Source organism: Lissotriton vulgaris, chromosome 12, assembly GCF_964263255.1.
Source record: "Lissotriton vulgaris chromosome 12, aLisVul1.2, whole genome shotgun sequence".
In the NCBI taxonomy this organism is placed as follows: Eukaryota; Metazoa; Chordata; class Amphibia; order Caudata; family Salamandridae; genus Lissotriton; species Lissotriton vulgaris.
In genome coordinates, this window is record NC_141700.1 from 77,848,511 (window position 1) to 77,873,271 (window position 24,761).

Below are 24,761 nucleotides of genomic sequence, written 5' to 3' on the forward strand. Positions count from 1 at the left end.
GACACACACACACACACACGGACCCCTCCCCCCCCCTCCGAACGGCCAAATACTCCTCATGAACTCGTGCCCAAAGATGCATGGCAAATTAGTTTTTATTAGATTGCAGTGAATCAAACAGCAAATAATAGACGCCAATGCAATGTTATTTGTGCAACTTCTCTCTCCAAAAGCAACAAAGGGTTTATTACAACTCATGCTATTCTGTGAAATACCTCAGTATCTGTGACCATTCCAAACAGTTACATTTCCTCTGGTTATGAATGGCAATAATATAAGCCAAGAGATGCCCCACGTGCCTCTGGTATGCTCATTCCTTCAGTGTCGCTGCTGCTTCTCCTGTCTGCATAGCTTCTTCCTTTAACTTATGGGTGCTACTGTACAGCTCGACATCTTCTGTTGCACACTGTTACCCCTGGATATATGCCCCTTAGCTACCCTCGCAGTACCTCAGCACATGGTTGACCCCGGTGCCCCTGCCCGCCTGTACCTTGGTGAGCTGTGCGATCTTCAGATGAAACTCTGCGCTGTACTCCAGCCCACCCACTGGCTGCTGCTGCTGCTGCTGCTGCTGCTGCTGGGGGGGGGCAGGAGACGAAGGGAACCTGCCGGGCATGCTGCCTCCGCCGGTATAGTAGTGGTGCCAGTTCATGCCCGTCGCCATCTTCAGCCTCTGCAGCTAGGGGCACAGTGAGTTTCTGTGCAGGGGGGGCGTGGGGTGGGTGCGTGTTGAGTTCGCGGTCAGGGCTCTGCTCCTAGGGGATGGGGCGGTACGGGCGTCGGGGCTGCTGCAGAGCGCTTCGCATGCTCCCCCTGGGCTGTGGGAGGGGGTCTGGTGCCGCCCGAGCTGCGAGCCGATGCCCTCTCGCTGCCTCTGCCCCGAGGCTCTGCTGTTGTCTCTGTTGCTTCGGCGGCGGTGCCCGGTTACCAGGGCTCGCGGAGCAACTGTTTACGCGGCGCCACCACAGGCCCCCCAAACCGGCCACAGGACAAGAGGTAATCTCCCGGGCACATCAACCTCTCCTCCCAAGACCCGTGGAAGGCGACCCGACCCTAAGCAACAACAGAACGGCACCCCAGCCCCCACCCACCCCGATCCCATGCCCCGCGATCACTGCCCGCTTTCCGCCTCCACACCCAGCCAGGCCGCACACGGAACAAGGGACCCCGAAGAATAAACCAGGGAATGGAAGGGGGGGAGGACCACTCACCTCAGTAAAACAGCGGCGGGCACAACAGCGGCGGGCAGCACGTTCAGCGAGGTCCAGGAGGGGAGGGGATCCGTCCTTTTCAGACTGGGGGGCGTGTTTTTTAGGTTTGAGTGACTGAACACGTCACAGATAGAACCTAAAAAACACGCCCCTGAATCCGAAAAAGACGGGGCTTAAAGGGAGTGATGCCCCTCTCCTCCAATGGCTGACCAGCATTTACGAGACCAGCCAATGAAGAAGAGGGGCGGGTTCAAGCTCCCTAACTAAAAAAGATTAAATCTTCGGACTGAACTGCGCAAGCGCAGCCTACGGTCCTCGACCTAAAAAGGGACTGGGGTAGCTTTCTCCTGAATTGTGCTGACTTGTGCATAAAGAAAATAACTGATGTCCGTACGCTGGGGTGGCGCGTATATAGGCACCGTGCACATTCCTTCTGGCGATGGCGCCACACTGAAACTAACAATGCCATCTACCAACGCGCAGGGATACTTCTCATGAAATACTTCAGGATCCAATCTGATGCCTGGGGATAATTTGAAGGTAAATAATCTGTGGCTAGAAGTCTCTATCATATTTAACAAAATTCATGATATTTACTGGACAGTATTCCGGTAGTAAATCGAAGTAAATTTAAGCAGGTTACTGAAAAGTACCTAAAAACGGCAAGGGTACTGTATTTGCTGCAAAACTCATAATACCAATACCTGGGGTAGCAGGAGTTACAGCACATATTGAAACTAAATGTAACACTCGTAACCATCCCTTAGTGTCCCCAGATAAATATATTAATTGGTATGGCTGCTAAAGGGGCCATAGACCTAAGGAAGTGAAAGGGGGACAGAAATTAAAGCATGTAGATTGGAGTAGAAGCAAGTCTTAAGAAAACGTAGGATGGGCATGAGCGAGGATGCATGGAGGGCCCTGCAATAAGCAACTTTGGTTAGAGAACACATTCAGGTGGGCAGTAAATGCCCCCTTCCTGAGTTTTCAAGATATCCCAAGTATAGAGATTGCAATCAGCGAAGAGGGATGGGTGTGACACCTCTCTAATATGTATAAACATCCAGTAGATAAAACCGGAACCGGCAGAGCCCATTAACTACAAATGCTTTCTTCTCTCTCCCCCCCCCCCCCCCCCCCCCCAAAAAAAACCCCACCAATAAAGCTTCAGTTCACCCTAGAAGTGCTTACTTTGGCTCTAGAAGCAAGTAAAGGAGGGAAAACCTCTGGTCCCAATGGAATACCAGTAGACCTTTTTAAAGCTAATAGAGTTCTATGGGGCCCATTACTGACACAATGAAATGGCAGCATGTTGCAACATAGGTTTTATTGATACCTGGTTGAAATCACTCCTGATAACGATCTATTATTAAAAAAAGGTTACTGTCGGAATCCCGCCTGTTACCGGCCAATCTCATTACTTGATTCATTGGTCAAGGTGGCAGTATGCATTGTACTAAATAAGCTTCAGGATTGGGCCGAAGCCAATGAAATCTTATCTGAGCTGCAATTTGGCTTTCGACCGGGTTTTGGTACCGTGGAACAGGGAATTAATTTTAACTTATTAATCGAGAAAAACCCGCTGGCCAAACTGGGTAGACTGCTTTTGGCATTTGTAGACTTCTAATCAGCCTTTGATTGTGTGGAGTACGATAAATTATGCATTATAAATTAATGACCAATCTAGGAGTTGAGCCACCGCTATTAGATTTCCAGAGGCAATCATATACTGGCATCAAAGCAAGGGTTCAATATAGGGCTAAGAGTGAGTGCACCACATCGTTCAGCATAGAGAGAGGGGTGAGACAGGGATGCGTTTTGGCATCCTTTCTTTTTACATTGTATTTTAACAGTTTGGGCCATACGTTGTCTGATCAGTGCTGGGATCTACCACAAATTGGCCATCACACAATAAATGCCCTCCTCTATGTTGATGATACAGTGCTGATGTGCTACCTTCTCTATCAGATATAATTAAGACACCGCCAATTCTTCTATGTTATATGATCTGGTCCTCGGAGAAAACCACTATTAATAAGGATATTATAAGGGACTGTCTCAAATTACAGTGTATTCCCTGTATACCTTGGAGGAAGTATATCAAAGATTTCATGAGCAACCTAGGTCATCTGGAATATTATGAACACCCGGAATCCCTAGATCACATCAGCATAAAAATCCTTAAAAGAGAATGCATGATGTTACTGGAGAGACTCCGATAATCCTCAGAACTATTAAAGCTAAGTGTTTGTAACAATCCAATGATCTGGACCACTTATGACGTACATAATATTTACAACTCCTGGAGGGGACACTTTGTAAATGTCCCTGTGACGGTATGTCACAGCAGACAATTCATGTTGTTTTTTGTAAATATTATAAATAAATTAGAAAGATTTGGGTTTTACCGATCTTAAGGTCGCTTGGGTTTAGGCAATGTCGTCTAGCATTTTTATTCCTTCAGTTGTTATCCAACGAGTACATTATGTTGTTTATGGCAAGGTTTTTAAAGAATGTAATCAGACCTTTAGATTGTGCATTTCTGGTGATGTAAAAGCGTCTGTATTTTATGATAAATTATTTTACCGATGGGGATGGTTGCTGAAAGTGATTAATTCCTAATCAAGATTGCTGTATATTTAACTAGTTTGTATACGACTTTTAGTCTTGTAAATATCAACAGTTTTTTTTATATGTACTGCTTTTATGGTTTCCTCTGAAGAAAGCAAATAAAGCTTATTTGATTGAAAGGGGAACTGTTAAAGGAGAAAATTAGTGATCAGAAAATGGCCTCTTTTACAGGGCAAGAGAGCTAATGACTTATAGGGACTGGACCATTACACCTTGCAGTATTCTGTCATGGATAGAAGCAGAATGTAAATGACACTTGGACCAGTGTCAGAACAGAGATGACTCAAATGCCCTCTATGTATCTCTAGGGAAGTTATATTATTTCATTTATTTATTATAAGATCCTAGCAGACCCCTAAGAAGATATCCTAGCAAGAATTATTACACTGCAAATCTTCGACCCCCCCCTAGAGTTAGTCAGGGGTGGTAACGAAGACCAAAATGCTTCATTATAAAGGTAATCAGTGACATTTCATTTAACAAAAAATGTCATGTAGGCTTTAATACAGAACAATAATCCACCTTTAAATGCCTACTGACGTGATCATATACTTTTCACAATCAGTATGCGAGGTCTTCTACCTCAATTGTAACTTTTCTAAATAAACAGTCAGGCCTAAAGCCTTTATCGTTGGCTACTTTACTGAGCGTAAGCATTCCTCAAGGCAACCATCCAGCACACAATCCTTGGCAAGTAAAACACTATCTATCTCATCTGAGAGAGCCTTTTAAGGATTACTGTAGTGTATATCTTCTATCCCAGAGTTTGGATGGATCACCCAAAACCCTTGCCTACTAGGGTTATCCATGAAAATGTAATGTAGTAAAATACCTGCTTAAATGTTTTGCACAGTGTAATAACACTCCATCCTTAAAAGCCTATTGTCTTTAACATATCCTTCCCATAATAAGAAGGTCAGGCTTGGCATACGCTGAATGTCAACAATTTATTTTTTAAAGCAGAATCTGCTTAAAAGGTTAGGAGCTGCTATAAAAAAATAAATCTTAATACCAGCCTCTTAATAAATAAGCACAGGCAAAGCATATAGCTGTGAGTTTGGCTGCCAGCCTTTGTCTCTAAACCACTCAAGTTCTGCCCAATCAAAACATGTACTCCTGGCTTCCAACGTAGTAAAATACTAGTGAGCAATGCCTAGTTTCTGCTACTTTAATTGATTCCCTCCCAACCTACTCCTTCGTTCAAGCATTTGCTGATTGTAGGGACACACAACTGATAACTGTGGCATAATGCAGATTTAACATGCTTGCAGTTTCTAGTCTAAATCCAAATTACAGTAATCCTGGTGTGCAATTTATGTGTGATATACGATGCCACCCCACCCTGCAGTTGGAACCACACCCTAAAATGAATACTTTTAAAAGACACTTACATTTTTTTTTTATTTGAAGAAGCTCTTACTTCGCCTTACTCCATCTTGCGTTGGCACCAAAACAAATAAGACTATCCTAAACCACAATAATTAATTTTGTTTTATAAAGCGCAAACATGACCAACATGGTATCCGAGTGCTGTACAACAAGAGAGCGGATGAGGGTTGCAATGCCGTCAAAATACCCAATGCTTAAGTTGCGCAGTACGTAGAATTCAAAGAGCAAGGTGTAACATAATAGAGTACAATATCCAATCGGGAGAATGTCCATTTCAAAATAGTTCTCTTAGAACACTGATTTTTTTTCTTCTAGAAGTATGTCTTTTACTTCCTTTTTAAAAAGCCTGAGTGAGGTAATTGCTCTTCTTGATAGTGAAACGGAGTTTCAAATTTTTGGGGCAAAAGTACAGAAGTAAGTTTTCCTTCTTTTGAGTCTAGGAGATTCTAGTATGAGGGATTTAGCACTTCTAGAATCCCTACCGCCTCATGATAGCTTAATCTTATTCGCCAAGTATATTGGACAAGATTGTGTAGGGCTTTGTGCTTTATGCATGCAACCTTCAGTAGGATCCTATCTTCAACTGGGAGCCAGTTGAGAGCGCAGAGTGATGGGGAAATGATATCATAAGATCACAAGCCTATTAAAAGTCTTGCTTTGCATTTATTGTAGTTTTCAATGGGGCATGGTTGGCTTTGGGCAAGAGTGGCATTCCTTTAGTCCATTCTTGAGAGAACTAGAGATTGCACTGCTGTTTTGTGGTCTCCTAGCTGTATGAAGGGTTTTAAATTTCTTAGACGGTGCAGATTAGCACTTCTGGTTGCAACTTGTATGTGCGCTAGCATGTGCTGATTAGAATCTAGGGTGATGCCTAGTGATTTAACGGAGTCTGAGATGGTTAGGGTGCAGTTTAGTTATTTGATAGAGTAGGGTTAAGGTCGTTTAGATCTAGGGGGAGGGGCAAAAGGAATGAATCTAGTTTTCAGAAGATTTAGTTTTAGATGGTAATGTGCCAGCCAGTCCTGCGCTTTCATCAGGGCATCATCCAGTATTCGGATATCCCCTAAAGAGAATAGTTTGCTGTAGAGTTGAGTATTATCAGTGTACATGTAGAATGACATTTGTGATTGATTAAAGATTTCAGTGAGTGATTCCATGTATAGATTGAAGAGTGTTGGTGAAAGAGTAGAACCTTGTGGAACGTCCCTGTTGAAGTCTGTGACATCCTATAGGGTGGTGCCAATTTTGACTTTTTGTTGCCTGTTTTGCAAAAAGGAGGTGAAGTTGGCTTCTAATGGGCACATTCTGAGCTCAAGAGCTTCTCTGAGGCGTTTGTGACTGACCGTGTCGAATGCCGCAGATATATCTAGAAGTATTAGGAGACAGGATTCTTTTTGATCTAGTGATGATTGTATATCATCAAGGATGCTTAGCATGGCGACCTCAGTATTGTGTCCAGTCCTGAAACGGGATTGGTGTGTCTCTCTCATAGGTCAACATTCTTGATGTGTTCACACAGCTGATCGTGGGTTTATTTTTCTATCACGTTGGCCAGTAAAGGCAGACTGGATACTGGTCGGAAGTTGTTTAACTCTTTCTGATCAGTGCCCGTTTTTAGTAGGGGAGATTCTTGCCCTTCTTCAGACATTCTTTGAGGCATCCTTTTTGGAGAGATGCGTTTATGATTCTCTTCCATGAAGGAGTGATGGATTGGTGGATCTCTTTCAGTAGATGGGAGGTAATGGAATCGTCGAAATATGAGGTAGGTTTCATTGCCTGAATGGTTTTCTGAATTTCCCCCGCAGATGGGGACCTGAAGCTGTTCCAAAAGGCTCTGTTTTTTCTTGGGACAATTGGTGTGTGTCGGTCAGTATTCTTGCTGTGTGAGTGGGGTTGATAGATTCCCTAGGTCGAGTGGTAGCTTGGCAGAGAATAGTTTCTAATTGTTCAATTACACTTTAGAGAAAGTGGACATGTGTCAGTCAAGCATTTTGGAATTCTGGGTTCTGCAAGTTTTCCTGATTGTTGTTTTATTGTGTTAGAGTTTTCTGGGCCTGTTCTTTGTTGTGTATAGTTAAGATCTGATCATTGTTGTTTTGGTATTCAAGGTAGTCTGTGCATGCTCAGCTTATCGAGGTGGGTAATATTTCGGTCTTTCCTCCAAAGTCGTTCCAGGTGTCCAAGTTATCTTCTTTAATTTTTAATATTTTGGTTGAACCACAGTTCTGTAGGTTTTGTCTTTTGCCTTATTTAGACTTATTGAGGCAGCCTTCTGCACTATGTTGGTCATACTGCTGTTGTAGCGGTGCGTCAGATCATGAACAGATGTTGTATACGCAAATTAGTCTACAGCTACAGACCTCTATCTGCACCAAAACATCTCCTCCTCTGATCCTGTCATAAGAGATCACCCAAACATAGTACAGGACTGAATCTTCGCATTTATTTTTAAAGACGCACCTTGTTTACCCATAAAGTATACACTGCAAATCCTAGTTCATCATTGTTTAAACAAGTCTTTGGCATTTCACTTAATTATGGTAACATAAGTTGACAATAAGCCAAACCAGCTTGCAGTGCCTCTCAAATGACAAATGGGCATGTTTTATAATGCTCTATGTAAACGACAAAGTTAATTCTTTAGTTGGACTTCCTACTGCATCCCAAAATTGATCAATCATTGCAACTTATTTTTCTAAAGTCCCTCCACTAACACAAAATCACTTATGCCTCTTACAAACATACTTCCAGAGGTTCAGCTAGGAATCTCGAAAGGGACAGTGTATGAGGAGAAAATGTGGGGCTATTAGGAGAAGAGGGCACAAACTTACAACGTTTTTTGCATGTCTGAGTATTGTAGTTGTGTAGGTAGTGGTAGCTTATTGGTATCTTCTTTCAGTGAATTAGTGTTATGAACTGACATCCACCTTGAGTGAATGTTTGAGAAGAGCGTCATTTTGTAAGATGTCTTTGTCAGAAACAACAACTTATGCTACTCTTTCCATTCTTAAATAGCATCGTCAAGAGAAAACGGTCTCCTTTGTATGTGGAATAGAGAACCAGTCAACAGTCAATCTGACTGTCAATGAGTTCAGTGCCTCTTCCCGGACCAACGAATTCCAAAGCAGTAAGGTTGAAAAAGGAGGCCTGCTGCCCTGCAAACTTCCTATGGGGAGTAAGTATGCTGCATGACTACTGTGTCCAGGATTAAGATAGATTCTCTTAGCCAATCTGAAGTTGCAAAAGTTCCTCTCTATTGTAGTTCTGATGCGTTTGGTCTGTGGAGTTGTCTAGCTTCTAACCTATGGGTACTCCATGGAAATCGTTTCTAGGTAGCTTTTTGTGTCCAATACACTTACACACACAGTCCTCCCCCTTTGACAGTTCAGTGATTTTAAGTGGGAGGGTGCTAGGAATAAGAGAGCTGTTTCAGACCTTGAATAATACCACTTTAGAGGGAACTTTAACGTAGGCCTTCATTTTTATGCTCTCAATTCCCATGCTGCGGGTATATTCAACTGCAAGAGAATAGGACATATGGAGTTGGGAGCACCGATGTATGTTCGCCTCCGTGTCTTTAATGAAATCCAGATTCTCTTGTCCTATTATTAGGAGAATCGCAATTACACATCCTCTCATGAAGAAGTATCAGTTAACAACTTTAGGATTGAAAAGGGAATACGTCCTAAAACACACGGGGGCCTGGAGCTCACTAAGGCACCTGCTGATGTAAATGGCAATTAAAACACTGTTTTTCATGAGAACCAGTAGATGTGGTAGTATAACTCCATGAAGGCCATTCATTGAAAGGGCATGTGTATACGTTGTACCAGCACTTGGCAGATGTCTTGCTTGTCAGTATGCTTTCCTGGGGAGGATTCAAATACAACAGGCCAGTCAGGTTGTGATTAAGGGCCTCGGGTGAAGTAAAGTCATGCTTAGTCCATTTCTAGAGTCCCCATGGCTAGTTTTAAGGAATTGTACACGTCAATTTGCACACCTTCAAGGTATTCGTAGAATGACAAAGATTCATTTACCCAGCAAGTTACGTAGAATAATGCCCTTGGGTTGCATCAAGTAATAAAAACTCACAAGGTTTTAAAAATCACTGTATTGACCTAGGACCTACATTTTGAGTAACATAAGGTTATTAAACCCAAAGTCTCTATTGTACCTTGCTTTTTTTTATAATTCGGAGTAACCAGTATATTTTATGTAGAGGTGTTTACATTTGTTACACAGGTTTAAACCTGTGTAGATGGCTCACTAGACTAATGAAGTCAATGCTTTGGTTTGTATTTGACCCTTTAGTCACACATTTTCATCCCAGCGGCTGAAAATAATAGCACCATTTTGAATTGGGAAGTAATAAAACTGTTATCTGTCAACAGCGTCCAGAGATATTTCTTGGCTAAGGTGCACTCTACTAACAAACCTGTTTGTTTGTTTATTTTATTTTTGCACATTCTATTTTTAGCTTGTAATGCAGTAGTGTGGGGTTAATCCAATGTTTGAGAGAGTTTGGGATGGTAATAGCTCTGCCTCTATTGCCCTTTCAGATGCAAGACTGACATGGCTGATTCTGCCCCATACCAATCAGCTTTTTAGATTTGATCCTCAATCCGAGTGTACCAGCACTACCAATTCAGTAACTGTTGTGGTCAGTGACTGAATCTGAACCTGCTGTACCAAGTTTATTTGTTTAAGGTTCTCACGTGCACATCTCCTATGATTGACTTTAGAAAATCTGTATTAAACAGATAATTATAAAATAAATTATTGCAAAATGTAAAACTCCAAGCCTTTCTTATAGTTGTCTGTTTGAAGTAATGAACCCACAGGACACGTTTAGAATTCTTTATAATTAATAATATTCTTTTTAGGTAAGCAATTTAGGTGCTCAACCCATGGATGTCAGTTGGCCTTTAACAACATGCAGCAACTGCTCCAGCATTCAAGAGTCCATAGCAAACCTATCCAGTCTCTGGCAGGTAAGCTTTTCAGTTCTATGATTTTTGAAGGGTTCTTGGAAGGTGAGGGTGCTGTGGTGCACTTAAGAATCTGAGTATTGCATGTACATTCTTCACCACTACCATCCAATCATCCGGGTAACCTAGAAGTCAAATTTCTATTTTGGCTGAAATGGATTATGGTTATAAAAAATTATATATATATATATATATATATATATATATATATATATATATATATATATGTATATGTTTCTGACCTGTAACTTTGGTTCCTCAGTATTGGTAACTTTCATAGATTCCCATGCTTTGTATCATTCTCCGTTGTCAGCCTGGGAGCCTCAGTAAATAGAAAATACCATAGCAGTATGTACCAAAGCGAAAGTAAGGCCTAGGCCTCATCTTATTTTGTAGCCTATCTACCTCTTTTTGTAAAAGAGACCAACATTTTGCAACAGCCAATCCGATTAGCCTCACCCCATAGATCCCTCCCGAGAGAGCCTCAGATTTTCGTAGCTATTGTGTAACAGTAACCAGTTTTGCTGAAGGCTGAGCTTTCCCAGGGGAGGAGGGTGGGCGCATGGGAATCTATGAAAGTTACCAATACTAGGGAACCAAAGTTGGTTGGATAATATATATATATATAACATAACATATATATACCTTGTAACAAAACATTATATGATACAAAATGTGCAATCATGGGAAGGAGGGATAGAAGGGAAAGCTCACCTCTCATTGGAAGTTTCCTCAGGACTGCTTGTCCTACTGCCGCTTAGCTCCTCAAAGAGTCCAGGCAGTAATGCTTTGTGAAAGTATGGACACTGCTCCATGTGGCTGCCCTACAAATGTCTCTTATAGGGACTCCAGCGAAAGGAGCTGCTGAAGATGAAACTGATCATGTGGAGTGAGCTCTTACATGTCCCTCCAGCGGCTTTCCTGCCGCTGTGTGACGAAAATAAATTGCACTTGAAACCCAGCGTGCGATTCCTTGTTTAGAGAGAGGAAGTCCTTTCCTGGGTGCACTAAAAGCCACAAACAATTGAGATGATTTTCTGAAATCCTTTGTGCGTTCAAGGTAAAATTTGAACCATCTCTGGACATCCAATGAATGCAGAGACCGTTCTGCAGGGGATGTAGGCCGAGGAAAGAATGATTTTAAAACCACTGGCTCGTTCAAGTGGAAATCCGAAGAGACCTTTAGAATAAATTTCGGATTGGTCCTTAAAAATCAGTGTCTTTTTTTTTTTTAAACTGAAGAAAGGGTTCTAGAATGGATAGAGCTTGTAATTCTCCTACTCTCCTAGTTGAAGTGAGGGCTAAAAGGAGAGCTAATTTCCAAGACAAACGTTTTAAGTCCACCCTATTGGCTCGAATGGAGATCTCATGAGATGAGCCAGAACCAGGTTGAGATTCCTAGTCTGGGGTGGTGGACGCACTGGAGGAAAAACCCTGAAAAGACCTTTCAGGAATTGTTTGATAATTCTGGCTGACCAGAGAGAAGGACCCAAAGCTGATCTTCTGTATCTTGAAATAGCCTCCAGATGGACCTTAACAGAAGAATGAGAAAGACCTAATTTAGCCAGCGATAAACTGTTGGGCAGTATCTGATGAGGGGCTGAAGAGAATGGATGGATGTGTTCCCGATGACACCACAGACGGAAGCGCTTCCATTTAGCACAATAAGTTTTATTTGTACTTGGTGAGCGTGCTTGACTTAATATCTCCCTACATTCCTGAGGGATATCTAGGCTGTAGAATTCTCTGTGCTCGGGAGCCAGGCCTTCAAATGAAGAGAGCCCGGATCTGGATGTACTACCTGTCCTTGGGGCATTGTCAATAGAGATGGAATGGGACACAGGCAAAATGGATGGTCCTGAGATAGAAGAAGAAGCTCTGTGAACCAGAATTGGCGAGGCCACGCTGGTTTCTAATAAGATCATCTGGCAAGGTTCCATCTTTATTTTCCTGAGAAGTCGTGGGATTAGGGGAATTGGAGGAAAGGTGTAAACAAATGCGCCTAACCAAGACATCGAAAGAGCATTCCCCATTGATCCTCTATGGTGATCCCTGCTTGCATAGAGACTGCATTTCCTGTTCTCTGGAGTCGCAAACAGGTCTATTGTTGGAGTTCCCCAGTGTTGAAACACTTCCTCCAGAATGACTTGATCCAATTCCCACTCGTGTCAAGACAATCTTAGACGACTTAAGGTGTCTGCTTTCGTTTTGAGAGTGCCTGGTAGATGCTCTGCTGAAAGAATTACCTTGTGGAGAATCGCCCATTCCCAAATCTCCTGGGCTTCTTTCGAGAGCAGACATGATCTCGTACCTCCCGGTTTGTTTACGTAATGCATGGCCGTTGTGTTGTCCATCCTGACCAGCACTGTTGCGTGTTGAACTTTAGGCCTGAAAGCTTGCAAGGCTAGGCGAACCACTCTGAGTTCTAAGAGATTGATATGAAGAAGACGCTCTCCTGCATTCCAGTGATTGCTGACTTGGAGGTCCTGTAAGACAGCGCCCCAACCTTCCATTGAGGCATCTGTGGTTAGAATCAGAGGGGATGGAGACATTCTGAAAGATAGACCTTTTGAGATGTTCTCCTTGATTGCCCACCAACCAGCCGCTTTTCTCATGAGAGGAGTGATCCTTATCTTGTCCTCGAAAGAACCTTCCAACTGGCGCCATTGTATGTCTAGCTGTTCTTGCAAGGGACGCATTCTCCGTCTGCTATGCGGAACTAATGGTATGCAAGATGAGATCGTTCCTTGGAAAGACGAATTGTCAGGAATCGTCTTCTTCATAAATGGTTGGCAGAGCAGATTAGCTTCTTTGTCTTTCTTCCGTAGGGAAAGCCAGGCTGCTTCTTGTATCCAGAATGGCACCCAGGAACCTGACACTTCTGGATGGAACAAAGACTGATTTTTCCTTGTTGAGATTTAGACCCAGGTGATTGAGAAGTTGGATGCAACTTTCGACTGCCCTTGTCGTTGCTTGAGACCATGGAGCCTTTATTAACCAGTCGTCTAGGTAAGGGAAAACCTCTAGCGAATGTTTTCTTAGGAATGCTGCTACCGGGTCCAACTCCTTTGTGAATATCCACGGCGGGGAATGGAGCCCGAACTCTAGTACTTTGAACTGAAAGTGTCTCTTGGCTACTGTGAAGCGTAAATATTTTCTGTGAGCTGGGTGGATCGGGACGTGGAAATATGCGTCCTGGAGATCCAGGGTAGCCATGTAATCCCCTGGTTTTAGAAGATGCAAGACGTCTTGAAGAGAGACCATTCGAAAAGAGAGTTTTATGAGATAGGTGTTGAGCTCCCTCAGATCCAAGATTGAGCGCCACTTTTCCTCCGTCTTGTGAATGAGGAAAAATCTGGAATAGAACCCTTCTCCTCTTTGAGAGAGTGGCACTGGTTCTATCGCTCCTTTGTTGAGCAGATGACAGACTTCGAGGCGGAGAAGATGTAGATGTTTTGACTCTGGCGCGAGGGGCTCTGGGAGGTGAAAGGTTTTGGAATTCTAATGTGTGGCCAAATTGAACGATATTCAGGACCCACCGATCTGTTGATATGATCTTCCAGCAATTGAGAAAATGTGTAATCCTGCTCCCTAACTACGTTAGGAGTGGAGGACCTGTAGGCAGAGCCAGGAAGCCTCTATTGGCGTTTTGAGGTGTCTCTCCCCTGCCGTCCTTGTCTAGCTCTAGAAGATTGGCGAGAGAAAGACGCAGATTGATTTTGACGCGGAGAATATTGAGGTTTAAATGATTGAGAGGACTGTGAATGGGAAGAGTAGCATTGTTGATAACCTCCCCTATATGTAGAGAATCCTTTACCTCTCGCATCCCTGAAAGGTACTTTTCGATATTGAAGTGTGCCCAAAGATTTTGCTGTTTCTGTACCTTTTTTTTTTTTTTGGAAAACCTTTATTTACGAGTCGAAGTACACAGCTATTCAGCCTTACATCCCGGAGGCTAGGCAGCATAGTAAAAAGAGGATGATCGGTGCACACAGTGCATATTATAAAATCGTACAAGGTTTAGTTTTATATTATAAATAATGAAAACTAAAAATTAAAGCACAGTAAAAGGGCACCGGAACCAGTGCAGAAAAATGGCAAGGCAAAAATACCTGATTGCGACAATACCCAACGCAGGGGAAGGCTTGGCCTAAGCCCAAAGAATACAACCATGAACAGTGCAAAAAGGACGATATCGGGAGGGAAAGAGTACAGGATGTGCAATATAGTAACATTCGAGTTGGAATTACAGGCTAAGGGGAAAGTCGTACTTCCAATGGGGCAATGTCGGGCGGGAGACAGATATCACCCCTATATTCGTTCCAGGCCCCCCAGATCTTATGCCACTTCTTGGGTCTGCCCCGGGCCACGTACACTGTTTTCTCACGAACCATGCACCAATCCATATTGGTCTTCCACAATTCCACAGAGGGAGGCGACGTAGCGCCCCACTTCTGAGCGATATCACGCTTTGCCACCATGTTTCCCAATGTGACCCATTGGGTTTGCGCATTATTGTAGTCCGTGGAGCCCCACACATTCAGTAAGCAGCGCCGGGCCTCAGCCGGCAGGTCGACTCCAGTCACCTCACACTTCACCGCATGGACACTCCTCCAGTAGGAAGCGACCGCGTGACACTCCCAAATAATGTGCATAAAGGTGGCCAATGCACCGCAACCACGCCTACAAAGTCCGTCCACCGAATGGCCCATATGGATCAACCGGGGGCCGGTCACATACACTCTATGCAAAATTTTAAGCTGTACCAAGCGTAGTCTGGCCGGGATTGCTACCTCCTTGGGGGATGACACCGCACACTGCCAATCTTCATCATCCAGCTCAACATCATCACGCACCCATTGTTCTCGCACTCTCAGAAGGAGGTCCGCTCGGACATAAATCAATTTTTTATAAACCAATGAGATGGCACTGTCCGGCATATGACCATCCAGCACCCTATCTTCCAACGGGGACGACTCGGGGACCTTCTCCCCCTCCGGCAGCACTGCCAGAAGGGCGTGCCGCAATTGGGCATACCTAAAAAATTCCGACGCTCCCAGTTGAAACTCCGTTTGTAGAGTGGCAAAAGTTTTTATCACACCCTTAGCCATCATGTCTTCGACCTTGGAGATACCAATGAGATCCCATCGGTCAAACCCCTTGGTATGCCACAATTTACCCAGTAGGTCCGAGTCGTAAAGTGGGGTGGCCAACGTGAGTCTCCCCTTCCATCCCTGTGCCTTTGTGACGGCACTCCATATGTGTACCGCCGTCCTGGTCGGGCCCGTCATTCTGCCATCCAGAGATCTCGAGTACAACGCCCTGTAATACTTCCCATCGTCAAGGAGCCACCGGTCCATGGCGTACCCCGGACTATCGGCTGGACCGTAGAAACCGTGGTTGAGGGCGGCTAGTTGGGAGGCCCAATAGTACCTCCGGACGTCAGGCAAAGCGATACCGCCGTCATACCACGGGAGCGTGAGTTTAGCTATAGCAATGCGCGGTCTGCCATCCCAGAGAAGAACGTGCTGTAAGCCCTCGACCTCTCTGAAGTACCCAGAGGGGACTGGGTCCTGGGTATTTTGGAGCGCATACAAGAATCTGGGCAGGGACATCATTTTGAACAAGGCCGCACGTCCAAGCAGGGAAAGCGGTAGCTTCCGCCACCCCTCTACGTCGCGCCGTAGGCGTGCAAGAGGGGGAAGCAAGTTGTTCGCATAACGTGTCTTGGCATCGGTTGAAATATAGATGCCCAAGTATTTGAACCCCTGCCTCGCGATCTGTATGGTGCAACCCCTCGGGAGCCGCGGAGCCTCACCTCTCAAGACGTATAAGTGTGATTTTGACCAGTTAATGACCAGGCCACAATACCTACCAAAGGTATGCAGTACGTCACATACCACGATAAGGGACTTGCAGGGAGAGGTAAGGTAAAGCAAGATGTCGTCCGCATATAAAGACACGCGGTCCTCAAAGCCGGAAGACCACCGTATCCTGTTGATGTCCGGGTGAACTCGTAGCCAGGCAGCCAGAGGCTCCAGCTCCAACGCGAACAACAAGGGCGACAAGGGACAACCTTGCCTGGTGCCCCGGCGGAGAGCAAAGGATGCAGACACTTGGCCGTTGACCGTAACATTGGTGAGTGGACTAGCATACAAAAGCTTGACCCATCCTATAAATTCAGGGCCAAACCCGAACTTCGTCAGAACCTTCTGTATCTTTTTTAATGTCTTGTAAAGCATCATCAATCTATTCTTGCCAAACAAATATATCCCCTTCGAAGGGCAGATCCATAATTTTATTCTGCACCTCCGGGCGAAACCAGGTACATCTCAGCCAACCTTGACGCCTCGGGACCGCTGAACCTGCTAAGGCGCGAAAAGCCGCTGTAGCAATGTCCATTGCACAATCTATAATCTCAGATAAAGATCGTTCACCTTCTTCTATCACCTTCTTCTTGATAACGCTTCCGTCTTGGCGCAATCAGGAAGCTGATCAATGAAAGGGGAAAGATTGCACCACATTTGGCGATCGTATCATCCCAAAATCCCTAGGGCTTTCGAGGCCCTAACCAGGAGGCTAGACATAGAGGAGAAACTCTTGCCTACATTGTCCAGGCGCCTGCCCTCTTTGTCTGGCGGTACTGTCAGGGGTGCCGTCAGGTTCCTTGTCTTTCTTTGGGCCGCCTGGTTGTCCAATAAGACAGGCAGGACTGTCCTCCGGAGCTTTATACTTTTTTCTCCAGGCGCGGTAGAACCGGAGTTACAGTTGCTGGAGACTTCTGAGCGATATCACGCTTTGCCACCATGTTTCCCAATGTGATCCATTGGGTTTGCGCATTATTGTAGTCCGTGGAGCCCCACACATTCAGTAAGCAGCGCCGGGCCTCAGCCGGCAGGTCGACTCCAGTCACCTCACACTTCACCGCATGGACACTCCTCCAGTAGGAAGCGACCGCGTGACACTCCCAAATAATGTGCATAAAGGTGGCCAATGCACCGCAACCACGCCTACAAAGTCCGTCCACCGAATGGCCCATATGGATCAACCGGGGGCCGGTCACATACACTCTATGCAAAATTTTAAGCTGTACCAAGCGTAGTCTGGCCGGGATTGCTACCTCCTTGGGGGATGACACCGCACACTGCCAATCTTCATCATCCAGCTCAACATCATCACGCACCCATTGTTCTCGCACTCTCAGAAGGAGGTCCGCTCGGACATAAATCAATTTTTTATAAACCAATGAGATGGCACTGTCCGGCATATGACCATCCAGCACCCTATCTTCCAACGGGGACGACTCGGGGACCTTCTCCCCCTCCGGCAGCACTGCCAGAAGGGCGTGCCGCAATTGGGCATACCTAAAAAATTCCGACGCTCCCAGTTGAAACTCCGTTTGTAGAGTGGCAAAAGTTTTTATCACACCCTTAGCCATCATGTCTTCGACCTTGGAGATACCAATGAGATCCCATCGGTCAAACCCCTTGGTATGCCACAATTTACCCAGTAGGTCCGAGTCGTAAAGTGGGGTGGCCAACGTGAGTCTCCCCTTCCATCCCTGTGCCTTTGTGACGGCACTCCATATGTGTACCGCCGTCCTGGTCGGGCCCGTCATTCTGCCATCCAGAGATCTCGAGTACAACGCCCTGTAATACTTCCCATCGTCAAGGAGCCACCGGTCCATGGCGTACCCCGGACTATCGGCTGGACCGTAGAAACCGTGGTTGAGGGCGGCTAGTTGGGAGGCCCAATAGTACCTCCGGACGTCAGGCAAAGCGATACCGCCGTCATACCACGGGAGCGTGAGTTTAGCTATAGCAATGCGCGGTCTGCCATCCCAGAGAAGAACGTGCTGTAAGCCCTCGACCTCTCTGAAGTACCCAGAGGGGACTGGGTCCTGGGTATTTTGGAGCGCATACAAGAATCTGGGCAGGGACATCATTTTGAACAAGGCCGCACGTCCAAGCAGGGAAAGCGGTAGCTTCCGCCACCCCTCTACGTCGCGCCGTAGGCGTGCAAGAGGGGGAAGCAAGTTGTTCGCATAACGTGTCTTGGCATCGGTTGAAATATAGATGCCCAAGTATTTGAACCCCTGCCTCGCGATCTGTATGGTGCAACCCCTCGGGAGCCGCGGAGCCTCACCTCTCAAGACGTATAAGTGTGATTTTGACCAGTTAATGACCAGGCCACAATACCTACCAAAGGTATGCAGTACGTCACATACCACGATAAGGGACTTGCAGGGAGAGGTAAGGTAAAGCAAGATGTCGTCCGCATATAAAGACACGCGGTCCTCAAAGCCGGAAGACCACCGTATCCTGTTGATGTCCGGGTGAACTCGTAGCCAGGCAGCCAGAGGCTCCAGCTCCAACGCGAACAACAAGGGCGACAAGGGACAACCTTGCCTGGTGCCCCGGCGGAGAGCAAAGGATGCAGACACTTGGCCGTTGACCGTAACATTGGTGAGTGGACTAGCATACAAAAGCTTGACCCATCCTATAAATTCAGGGCCAAACCCGAACTTCGTCAGAACCTTCTGTATCTTTTTTAATGTCTTGTAAAGCATCATCAATCTATTCTTGCCAAACAAATATATCCCCTTCGAAGGGCAGATCCATAATTTTATTCTGCACCTCCGGGCGAAACCAGGTACATCTCAGCCAACCTTGACGCCTCGGGACCGCTGAACCTGCTAAGGCGCGAAAAGCCGCTGTAGCAATGTCCATTGCACAATCTATAATCTCAGATAAAGATCGTTCACCTTCTTCTATCACCTTCTTCTTGATAACGCTTCCGTCTTGGCGCAATCAGGAAGCTGATCAATGAAAGGGGAAAGATTGCACCACATTTGGCGATCGTATCATCCCAAAATCCCTAGGGCTTTCGAGGCCCTAACCAGGAGGCTAGACATAGAGGAGAAACTCTTGCCTACATTGTCCAGGCGCCTGCCCTCTTTGTCTGGCGGTACTGTCAGGGGTGCCGTCAGGTTCCTTGTCTTTCTTTGGGCCGCCTGGTTGTCCAATAAGACAGGCAGGACTGTCCTCCGGAGCTTTATACTTTTTTCTCCAGGCGCGGTAGAACCGGAGTTACAGTTGCTGGAGACTGCATTACCTTCTTGCCTTCATTCCAAACCTGTTCTAGAATGGGTATGGAACGAATGGATTTTTTGTAGGGCTCTTTAAAATCATAGAGGAAACAGTCTGATTGTAACACAGGAACAGGAAGGCCAAATCTTTTTGATGCCCTTTCCATCAGATTATGGAAACCTCCTATGTCCACAGGAGGGGAATCCACCGGGTCCGGAGATGGTGAAGCTGGATCCGGGATAACCTAATCGTCCCATTCTGTTTTGGGGTCTGTTCCACATTCTGGTCCTCCTCTGATGATTCATCATCATCATCAGGTACTGTCACTATAGCATGCCCTTCTATCAAAGGTTGTTCTCCGTGGCTTTGAGAGGTTGATGCCACAGAAACAGGAGGTTGCTGAGGTGGTGGCGGAGGAGGTTGCTGAGGTGGTGGCGGAGGAGGCTGTATGGTTCCGGAGGAGGCTGTATGGTTCCGGAGGTGTCTGATGGGAACCTCCTCCTTTTAATCCAATATTAGTTGTGAAGATGGCATGGCAACCATACCTTGTCCTGATAGTTCCTGATATGTGTCACGTGGAGTGAAATGAGTTTCTGGATGATGCTGATCCAGATAATAGTCCTGAATCAGAGTCCTGGTACTGCACCTGAAGTTTGAAGTAAGCATCTCCATATGGACTCTCATCCTCATCAGAATATTCCTTGTCCAGAAGAAGAGGTGGAGGCAATGGTGTTACCCTACGGGGTGATGTCATTTCCGTTGTTATTAGTCTTTTCCTGATGCCAACTACACCGACTCACAGGCCGCAGGGAGTGGCTACTGCTCAGGCCCGGGGCCCGTCATGGGGAAAGGGACCCTGCCCAGAGGACGGCAGACAGGAAACCATCGACAGCTACGCTACGGCACGATCTCGGAGGGGGATGGCCCGGCACCACCTGGCACAAGTACGGACACGACCATAATTATGGAGGCAATACAGGCCTCAAGGGCAGATATCCAGAACTCTAGAATGGCACTGGAGACAAAAATAGGCGAGGTGGGTTCAGAGGTCCTCTTGTTACGCCAGGACTTCAGGAATCTAACTGAGACAGTGACCGTCACTGAGACCAGAATCAGCGAGACGGAGGATTCCCTTGCTGCACTAAAGAAAGATATGGCGGAGCTACAGGCATCACACAAGCAGCTGCTGTGGAGAGTTGACGATGCTGAAAACAGGGCAAGACGTAACAACCTCCGCTTCGTGGGTTTTAGAGAAGGTATTGAGAAGACCGACGTTGCAGCGTTTCTCCGTGACTGGTTAACAGCGACGTTCCCACAGGCCAAATTCTCGAACTGCTTTATCATAGAAAGGTGACAGGGCCCTGCTTATGAAACCTCCGGAGGGAGCGAGGCCACGGCCGATCATTGCCCGTTTCCTTAACTTTGCAGATATGGATCTCATCCTGAGAGAGGCAAGGAAAAAAGGGGAACTTAGATTGGAAAATGCAAATATCATGATATTCCCGGATTATAGCCAGGATGTACAGAAACCGCGCAGTTCGTATGATTCAGTTAAGGCAAAACTGCGCGACATGCACATATCCTACATGTTGCTCTTTCCGGCGAAGCTGAAGGTCTTATATAATGGCAGGTCACACTTCTTCAGTAGCCCGGAGGAGGCCTGGCAGTGGTTGGAGGAGCGACCCCTGCTCCGAGGGGCGGAGGAGGAGGGTCGTAGGGTCCGCTTCGAAATGGCGGCAGCCAACGTCCGGAGAAGCCCGCCTACGACACAGCGGTCCCACATCCCTATGATGAAACGCCATACACTCTCCCCGTTGAATCCGTAACGCACTGCATCGACCAGAGGAGAACGAGACTGAAACGTAACCACGGAGGTGAATCTGACGCCGGGTACCAGATTCAACAGCCTGGAAAACCGCATCGTCGACGAGATGGACAATGTGGCTAGTGCGCGCTCATCAGATTTGGAGGAATCGACAGATAACTCCCTACACCCCCTGGTCGCGGCGATCCGAGAGATGGAACAGGGGGCTACTGGAGGCGTGGAGGACTGCGGCCTGGACTCACAAGATTCCCACTCGTGAGGAAGTATGGAATTGGTATCCGGAACTGCAGTGAGCCACTGCCAGAGACACGCAAGTTACAAACACCACTTTTTGAATACTGCTTGACACTATTGTTCTCAGATTGACTAGGTGCCACCTTTAGCGGCCCACGGGACGGCAGAACTCGTCCAGTCACTGGTTGGACAATTAAGCTGGTGGCGGCATAGACTGGAGCCCTAGTGTTCTTCTAGTTGGGGTGGTTTGCGGGAGGGCGATAGACCTTTACCACCCAAAAGTCTTGTGCTTTCTTGGTTACAAGTATGGGATGGCTGGGAGGAGAAGGTACGGAGGGGGTGGTGGAGGCTGGGGAAGTCCGGACAGTTTGTTGGGGGGGGGGACTCTGGGGGGAGGTGGGGGGGAAACAGTTGATTGTTTACAGTCGTGTTTATTACTGCAACATTCTCCTCTCATACACCAGGAAACACCCACGCTATCACGTTAAAACATCAGAATGGCAAGTACATTAGGTACACAACCGGCTGACCTTTCCAAACTCAGCGCCCTGACCTGGAATGTGAATGGTCTCGGTAACAAGGCTAAGAGAGGACTAGTAAACGCATACATTAAAAGAATAGGACCCGATGTAATTTTCCTACAAGAGACGCACCTCAAGGGGTCCAATTGCTCCTTCATTGCCAGGGGACGATACAAAGTGTTGGCCCACGCAGGATACACTACTGATTCCACGGGAGTGGCCATTATCCTAAAGACCACTTCTCCATTCTGCATCACACGCACATGGGTGGACCCACAGGGAACATGCGTTGGAGTACAAGGGACGTGGCGTAGACGTACATACACGCTAGTATCAGTATATGCCCCCCTAAACTACAGGCGAATGCACGTTAGCAAACATACTTCTAGAATCGGCCGACACCATTCAATTAGTAGACGGGGACTTCAGCGATGTCATGGATAGGAAGCTGGATCGCTCAGGGTCGCCACCCGCTAAGAATACCCAGACACCACTGGCCAAGTTGATTTCCACAATTGGTCTTACTGATGTTTGGAGGTGGCTACACCCGGGACAACTTACATACTCCTTTTACTCAGCCCCCCATAAGGTATTCTCGCGACTAGACTATATCTTTATGTCCAGACAAGACTTGACTACGGACTCAACCGCAGAATACAGGGCGAGAGGAATCTCAGACCACTCGCCTCTGCTAATCAAAGTAGGTCACAGACTCACCACAACAGGGGCCACCTGGCGATTGGACACTTGGGAACTTAAAAACCCAGCGATCCTGAAGGGGTGCGGGTAGATGCTCGAGTTTACCTGGCGGAAAACGAGGGAACGGTTGACTCGGGAGTAACCCTCTGGGAAGCCCTGAAACCGGTCATGAGACAGGATAATGAGTAGAATTGGAGAAGAGAAGAAAAAACTTCAGGGAATGGTGGCAGGGGCTGAGCGGGGCATAATATATCTGGAAAGAGAACACCCGAGCAACAAATCCCCTATCGCCCTGAGAAAACTAGTAGATGCACAACGCCACTACAGGGACATGGTGATGGATGAGGCTAAGACACAGAATCTGGCCACCCTACATCGTCTGTATGACGTGGGGGACAAATCAGGCAGACTCCTAGCATGGCTTAGTAGGACGGAGCGGGCGGCGCGGTGGGTAGAACAAGTTAAGGGTATAGACGGTGGCCTTGCCTGCACGGATGCTCACATCGCGGAGGCCTTCGCTGCCCACTATGAGAGTTTTTATACCGCTAGGAACTTAGGCTCAAGTGATGTTGCCCTCCGATATATGAGCCAGATTGAAGTCCCATCCCTAGACCCGGAATCAGTTAAGGCCCTTGAAGCTGACATCACGACAGATGATGTTTCTTTAGCGATTGGCAGACTAAGGCCTGGGAAGGCCCCGGGACCCAATGGTTTTCCGGCAGAATTCTTTAAATGTACGACGGACATCCTGGCTCCACACTTACGAAATCTCTTCTTAGGTGCCTACCAGGAAGAGAGGCTCCCCGCTGACCTTTCTGCGACGATAATCGTTCCGATCTACAAAGAGGATAAACCGTGAGAGGACTGCTCATCCTACAGACCTATATCCCTCCTGAACACCGAGGTGAAACTCCTTGCGACTGTCCTGGCAATCCGGTTACGGTCGGTGATACCGGATCTGATACACCTAGACCAAACCGGCTTCCTCCCTGACAGAGCTACAAAATTCAATCTCAGACGTACACACAACTGGCTTCAGGAGGTACGTGACAGAGAGGCACCGCACTGGTTCCGCTCCCTCGATGCAGAAAAGGCCTTTGATGCGGTTCACTGGCCATTTCTGGCAGGGGTGTTAAAAAAATGTGGCTTTGGCTCCAAGTTCCGGGCCTGGGTTCGACTCCTTTACACTGCACCACAAGCCAGGGTAAAAGTGAACGGGAGTCTATCCCGAGAATTTCAGATTCAGAGAGGGACCCGACAGGGATGCCCTCTATCGCCCCTTCTCTTCCCACTCACCATTGAAATCATGGCGGCCAGGGTCCAACAGAACTCGCCAATTTGCGGATTCAGAATAACAAACGCAGATGCGGCTCAGGAGAAGCTGTCCCTGTATGCGGACGATGTCCTTCTATACATCACTGACCCGGAGATGACCATCCCGGAGCTCTTCCGAGAGCTGGAAAATTATGGTGCCCATTCCGGTTATACAATTAACTGGCATAAATCAATCCTATATGACCCAGGGGGAGGTGATCGTTGGATGGCGCTGCCCCAACAATTAATAACTACTACAGAGGGCTTTCAATACTTATGGATTTATATTACCCTTGATAAGGCACTCTCACTTCAGAGTAATATAGATAGGGTCTCACTAAACTCAACCGCGGACATGGAGAGATGGGGACACCTGCCACTCACACTCTTAGGGCGAGCAGCTTTATATAAAATGATTATCCTTCCCAAATTATTGTACGCCTTACAAAATGAATATTCTTCCCTCCCAGACACATTGTTCCACAGGATTCATTCGGATCTCCGGGCATTTCTTTGGCTAGGAAAACAACCTAGGATAGCGCTGACCACGCTTCAGAGGCACCAGTATAGTGGCGGAATCTCACTCCCGAATCTGGAAGCCTATTATTGGGCGGAACACATGACTCCAATTAATGAGTGGCTGCACATGCCGGCAGACCATCCCACCTATGCCCTAGAGAGACATACACTATCCACACACAACCTGTTACACTACTTATATGGAGGGTCCGCACAACACAAACTGCTCCCGGCTACCCTTACGACATTACGAGCTTGGAATAAAGCCATGAAACGCATGGGCTGGGACAAGACCCCACTCGCCAGACACCACTTTGGCACTGTACGTGGCTACGTGAGTT

The 24,761-nt window shown here is 46.7% G+C and overlaps 1 protein-coding gene across 3 annotated transcripts in view; it reads left to right on the forward strand.

The window, feature by feature from the left end:
- LOC147673364 (zinc finger protein 414-like) overlaps positions 1-24,761 on the forward strand; it is a 99,217-nt gene that overhangs the window by 18,929 nt on the left and 55,527 nt on the right. For all 3 annotated transcript variants that reach the window (XM_086947212.1, XM_086947214.1, XM_086947213.1), the window contains exons 2-3: positions 8,247-8,406; positions 10,115-10,222. In XM_086947212.1, the coding sequence (XP_086803338.1) occupies positions 8,247-8,406; positions 10,115-10,222 (268 nt within the window). The remainder of the gene's footprint in view (positions 1-8,246; positions 8,407-10,114; positions 10,223-24,761) is intronic.